Source organism: Myotis davidii, unplaced genomic scaffold (assembly GCF_000327345.1).
Source record: "Myotis davidii unplaced genomic scaffold, ASM32734v1 scaffold201, whole genome shotgun sequence".
Classification (NCBI taxonomy): Eukaryota; Metazoa; Chordata; class Mammalia; order Chiroptera; family Vespertilionidae; genus Myotis; species Myotis davidii.
Window position 1 is genome coordinate 5,218,893 of NW_006297819.1, and position 6,799 is coordinate 5,225,691.

General features: G+C 42.2%; 1 protein-coding gene across 1 annotated transcript in view; it reads right to left on the reverse strand.

Moving 5' to 3' along the window:
- Positions 1–6,799, reverse strand: part of SIDT1 (SID1 transmembrane family member 1) — an 87,141-nt gene that overhangs the window by 16,573 nt on the left and 63,769 nt on the right. Inside the window, 7 exon segments of the mRNA XM_015570386.1 lie at positions 1–12; positions 14–58; positions 1,285–1,358; positions 2,769–2,835; positions 4,005–4,078; positions 4,783–4,928; positions 6,223–6,294. The exon segment at positions 1–12 is cut by the window's left edge and continues 88 nt beyond it. Of these exon segments, the coding sequence (XP_015425872.1) occupies positions 1–12; positions 14–58; positions 1,285–1,358; positions 2,769–2,835; positions 4,005–4,078; positions 4,783–4,928; positions 6,223–6,294 (490 nt within the window).

A 6,799-nucleotide genomic window follows, 5' to 3' on the forward strand; every position in this document is an offset into this window, starting at 1 on the left:
AGCAGGAAGACAGCCCAGGAGCACGTGCCCCAGGTTACTGAGAATGTTATTGAAGGCACTAAAGAGACGAGAGAGAAACCATGAGAGAGTCAGGCAGTCAGAGAGATTCAGAGAATGAACGCACGAATTAGCGAGGGAACTCAGCATTCGTGTTTTCCACCACTAACCTTTTCATAAGGTTCCAGGACTGAAAAAAAAAAAAAGATTCCAGGACTGGAAAATCATCAGAGATCATCTTTAACCTTTCATTTTAGGATGCCAGGCCTGTAAAATGTGGCTGCTTCCTCTCAGGGGTGCCCACTATGCTTCCCTATTTTTTTAAAATACATTTTTATTGATTTCATAAAGGGAGCGGGAAAGAGATAGAAACATCATCGATGAGAGAGAATCATGAATTGGCTGCCTCCTGCACGTTCCCCTGGTGGGGATCGAGCCTGCGACCCAGGTATGTACCCTTGACCGGAATCGAACCTGGGACCCTTTGGTCTGCAAGCCAATGCTCTATCCACTGAGCCAAACCCGGCCAGGACTATGCTTCCCTATTATGCTCCCAATCCTCTCTGGTCCCATGGGCACTGGCATGGAATGAATCCTGGGAAAGGGAGATGCTCCAAAAATGGGCAGTTTGGGCAAGTATTTCAGCTACAGTGTGAGAGGGAATTCTCATAGATGGATCCGTGTTGTGTCAACACTCAGCTCTGAAGGTATGAATATCAGTATTTAAGCTGGTCACAACCGGTGGCTTTAATTCAGAAAACTTGTTCTAGAACAAGAAGCCGGGTTCCCAACTCCCAGGCTAATGCTCTTTCCACTTCTGGAGGCTGCAGCATGGTCTTAGGGACAGCAAGTGTGGTTCAAGTTCCTACATCACTGACAGCTGAGGGACCTTCAGCAAGTCCTTACCTTTCTAAGCCCTAGCATCTTCATCTAAAAAGGAGGATGGTGACAGTAACACTGTTTTCCTCATGAGGTTGTTTAATGGATTGAATGTACTTGCAGCTCATGCCCGTGGAAAAGTGTCATCACAACTAGGGACCTGATGTTTTCAAAAACATCCCTGCCCTTGCCTCAGCAGATTATTTTTAGGAACATTTCCTGATGCCTCATACAGGAATGCGAGAAGCATGTCTGGTCCCAACTTCTTGATTTAAATTCCTCTTTATCCATGACTGGGGTAGTTTTCCACTGGTGTTTTTAGTATTTTTTAAAAACTGAGATCGCAACATTACATAGAAAGGCGTTTCTAAAAGCCTTTAGAAATGGCAACCGGTGGAGTGGGCTTACCTCAGGACGCCCAAAGGGTGAGCGCAGAGGAAGTTGTAGTAACAGATGTCCTGGTTTCCAGTCACATTTACCACCTGCAAAATCAAGAGCGAGAAGCAGAGATGCAGTTTTTCTCGGTCCCCTGAGCCAAGCCTGAAATCACAAAGAGCAGCACTGCTCACAGTGATAGACTGTGCGTGGCTCACAGTGCAACCAGCACTCCTCATCAGGCTGGGTCATTACCTGCCACCTCCCTCAGCACAGGCACATTTCCTTTAGATGCTACCATCTTGCTTTGAATTGAAATATTCTGTCTTCCTCATTACACGGCCTCAAGGTGGAATTCAACTGAGCTTGTTCCCTTTGTTCTCATGATAAAAGGATATCAAACGATGCTAACATTGGGACATGCCTATTAGGACTGCCATGATATGTCCTATTTTCTAGATGAATGCTGGGAGGACATAAAGCTGTCCCATCCTCTGTGAAAATAACCACAGTGCAGGTAGACACGAGGATATGGTGTTCAGTTTTCCATATTTACCACTGTCTCTATCATCAAGAATCTCCCCAGACCACAGTATAGATATGTCTTCTGACAGGGCCCCAAAGTATTCAGAGAATATTTAGATTATAAATTGTGGTATTCAGACCTCATAAAGTACTTGTTCTCATAATGCAGTACATGCAGTAAATATGAAATTGGCTGAATATTATTAGAACTTTGGTTCTCAAAGTTGGCTGTACACTGGAATCACCCGGCATTTAATAAGTACTGATGGCTAGTTCCACTCTAAGAGACTCTGATCTAATTGCTATGGGATACAGCTTGGACATAGGGATTTTTAAAAGTTCCCCAGATGATTTTAATGCACAACGAAGTTTGAGAACCGCTTCACTGGAGACACCTTCAGCTTCGTGCTAATCTAAATGGACTTTCTCACAGAGAATAAATCCTCGGGAGGTCACTCCAGTGACCTGGACCCTTGGATTCTATGAAGGAGTATCAGGGATTCTTAAACTATTTTAATTATTATTTATGTTTGTTTTTTTATTTTGTTTTCTTTTTACTTTAATATTTTTTAGTTTTATGAAGCTAGTTTTGCTTTTACAAAAAAAATTTCCTCTTAGTGAAAGGGCACAGGTTAAATGAGATATCAGGCATCTTTGTTTTGATCTGGAAACTTATTTACTCATTATCCCATGATGGTCAAGAGTTCAAACTGGTAAATCATAGGCACAATTGATAGATATTATGACTGAATGAGTGCGAGGTAATAATTTCGAATTGGTAGACAAAACAATACAAGTGGTCCCAAGCCTCTCTCTGGTAAAATAATTGGGAATTATAAATCAAAGATGAAGCATTGGAGAAGTCCAATTAGAACCCAAATGGGAAATTAATTTTTGGACCAATCCAAGTTATACCTTTCTCTGTACATCACAGCAAAGCTCTCTCCCTGCAGTATGAGAGCATGGGTTCTGGGGGTCAGGGCAGCACTTACTGTCTGGTAGGTGATGACCAGCTGGATCACAGGTAGTGCATAGAACACAGCGATAGTGATGATATTCCTATGCAGGCAGAAAGAACCAGAAATAGCTATTTCCAAATTAGCAATGAAATCTTCGTTCAAGTTTAAAAAAAAAGAATGTTTTCACTCCATAACTCCTTAGTCAACTCATAAAAGCAATTAGAAACTGATAATGTGGTTCTTGTTTCTCCAGTCACTTGTAAAGCAATGTAAATAATACTTGCTTCTGTTTTAACCAAATTACTAATGAGAATTTATCGCTTAAGGATGTTATTAGAGGAAACGTGGTCAGAATGCAAGTCATGGGAGATGGATCACACAAAGGAATGTGGCTCTCTTAGATTCCTCTTAGTTCCAAAATGAAGGTTCCACTATGAAATTCCATGTGGCCCCCACTGTCCCTTGTTTTCCTCTAATATCTGAATCCAATTAAAGGGTAAAATAATTGGGAAGAGGAAGGAATCAGAAGATCCGTCAGTGTCAGCCTGGGGTTTTGAGGGGAGGGAGGGGCTCTTGACAGGCAGTTTAGCCTCTCAGCTCGAAGGGAGGTGGCATCACTGTGTTTGATTATCCTGGGGTAGTTTCTAGGTACCCTGAGATGCTCTAGGCATCTAGTCCCTGAAATTCCTGGTTCGTCCAAGAGCAAGGCCTGGTGAGGAGAAGAGGAAATGGCTGCAGATTAGCATGTCGCATGCAAGGTAGTGACATTAATGTTATTGTTGCATTAGCCTTCTGGAAGAGAATTTGGTGTGCTCCCTGCACATATGGTAGTCTACTACCATTCTTACTTTTTCCTTTGTATTTATTTAATTTAGGGCCGGTTGCCTCTTATAATTTATTTTTCCTATGGAATGTGGCATGGATTCTTTTAAAAAAATATATATTTTATTGATTTTTTTTACAGAGAGGAAGGGAGAGGAATAGAGAGTTAGAAACATCAATCAGCTGCCTCTTGCACACCCCCTAATGGGGATGTGCCCGCAACCAAGGTACATGCCCCTGATCGGAATCGAACCTAGGACCCTTCAGTCCATAGGCTGATGCTCTGTCCACTGAGCCAAACCAGTTAGGGCATGGCATGGATTCTTGAAACACCTATATCTATGCCTCATTAAACATTAAAACCTGTAATATAAGTGATTGGACCATATACAAAAAAACTTTAAATTTTGATAAAGATAACTATGGCCCTCTTGGTCATCTACTCACCAAAAATAAATCTTATATTTTTTGCTGATGATTCTCCGGTCCTTCCTGGACAGATCTGACAGGTAAAGAAACATCTGGAAGCCAAATAAAAAGAGAATGCAAAACTGTACTTAAAGGAGAGCTTTACAAATTTCAGTTCAATCATTTACTAGGTAATTAAATTTATTTAACAAGATTTTTCTTTTAATCTTGCTTATGCCAGAATATCATAATAAAAATCTTAGTATTTCTTCTTGGACTATTAAGGATTGGCTGATGTGGAAAAACTAGTGGGAATCGAATGCTTCTGATATCTTAAAAATTGATTTCCCAGTTTCCAAAGAGGTCCACAGTGTGGTTCTTGAATTGTAGGACTGAAACTGTGCAATTCATCTTCATACACCTTCCCGGATAAACACATATAATAAGTATACACCAGAAAGAAGCACACTTTACTCCTAAAGGATGATATGCACAGAACCAGAAAGTCTTTCCCAGCTACACCCTTCAGTGAATTTGTTCTTCCATCTGGTTGGATCCCTCTCTCCTTTATTGCCCACAAGCTGTCACTTCAGACCCTGAGGGTGTTCTGATGCTCTATTCTCTTTAATGTTCTCATTTTCTTCCTCCAGACAGAAGTGCTAATTAGAGGATTGCTTCTAGTCTATATAGTTATAGTTTACCTAAAAAGCCCTTTGGGAAACATGACTTTCGCCTGAAGGAAAACAAATAAGGACACAAAGGCATTGCTGAAGTTGTAATCAACTGCCCTTCAGAGAGGACAGCCAGGCAGGGGTACCTTGGTCCGGATGACGTTCTTATCACTCTCAATGTCTGGCATGGTGTCGAAGTCACTCTCCTCCACAGAGCTGTCCGAGTCTGACTGGTATGGCTGCCCCCCATCGGAGGAGGACATCTGCCTGCCGGGACTGGAGCCTGACTCATCTGAAACAGAGAACGCTCATCTGCCTTCCAAAGCCCAGAAGAACCCAGGTTGTCCATTCTTCTCTGCGAAAAGCACAGTGCTGACTCAAGCTAGTAAAAACTAACACCTTACCCACAACACATGGCCTTTCTCTCAATTCCTCCTCAACGAACTTTTAATGTTCCTCTTCTATTTTTAAGAATATAAAGACATCTGCTCTGTTAACGATTGGACACAAAGATAATATGCTATATTTCCTGTTTCATATTTAAAATATGAACATAAATATATAAATATATGCACGCACATAGTTATGTATAGCATCTACCACATATACTTGTCAGCACACCCATAACCAGCAGCTCTACATGGCTTGTGGATCAAGTATTTGTACACGGAAATCCCCCACATGCCACATCTAGGATTACATAATGTAAACAACATTCTCAGGAAGAGGAATCCTTGTGTTCCCGTGAACACTTCCCAGAGCAGATGGGAATCTGTGCAGCTTGATGAACACATGTGCCGAGCCTACTTCTGCTTTATATCTTCTGTTCAAATGGCTAAATAAAAAAAGCTCCTTTTCAGGCAGAGCCAGAAATAAGTCGCCTGCACTGAGCCCACATGCTTCTCATAGTTACAGAACAATAGGGCAGGGATACAGGATCCCAGTCCCTCTACACTGACATTTGAGGTGCAGAATTCATAGGCCAATCAGCGTCATGGAAGTGCATGGAAGCGTCAAAGCACTCCTACTCCAAAAGACAGGGCTGGGAATTCTGTTTCCTTCAAGCCACTTAATGTACTCTGGGGGTTGCCAGGTGCATGACTGGGTGTCAGTGAGCAGGTTCATAACTTCATAACTTCGATTATGAAGTTAGCCCAAAGGAAAGACTGTGGGGCTTCAGCCATGGTCACCTGCAGCTCAGCCTTAATCTTCTGACCACCCTTACTCCCCTGAAACCTGAGAATGAAACAGCTGGTCAGGTGAGGTCGGGCTCCCTAACATCAGACTCTGACACATCTTTCAAGTCCTCGACAGGCTGGGTATGAAAAAACCTCCATGGAGGCCTTGGGATATTGATGGCAAACCATTACAGGGAATTCTGTTCAAGTGTTGCTAGCAGATCCAAGAAACAATAATAGAACTGGAGAAAGTTAGAACTGGAAGGAATCTTCCAGATCATCCAACCAATTCATCTTACAAAGACCATACAGTCTTACTAGTATGTGATGACTGCCTTGCCCGCTCTCACAGTCATTAGTGGCTGGAGAATTAGGAAGCACTTCCATGAATAGACTTGTAGAAAATACCTATTGCTCCATAGCTGCTCCCTTCGGGGGTGCTGGCAGCAATGGGATGTGATACCGCCAGAGTTCCAGAGCCTGTTAAAAAGCAAAGCGAAGAGGGACACACTTTATGTCCAGTTGCTAAAATGAAGGCACACAACACAATTCTAAGTAGTTTGAATGATCAGCACACAATATTTTAAATTTGATATTCTTTTCACTCTAATACAGGAGTCACCAAACTGTGGCCTACAGGCCAAATCTAGCCTGCCACCTGGTTTTCTATGGCCTTTGAACTAAGAATAACTTTTAAATGTTTAAATGATTGGAGGGAAAAATCAAAAGGAAAATAATAAGTCATGACAGGTAAAAATTCTAGGAAATTGAAATTCAGTATCCTATCTAATAATAGACAAACATGGTAATTAACTGTATCTCCGCTAAGCTTCCCATTGGCTAATCAGGGTGATACGCAAATTAAATGCCAACCAATATGGCCGCTGGCAGCCACACAGCTGAAGTGAACATGAGGCTTGGTTGCCCTGGCGATGGAGGAAGCTAGGATTCACCGCCTGCCGCAGCCGGGCTCTGAGCTGCACTC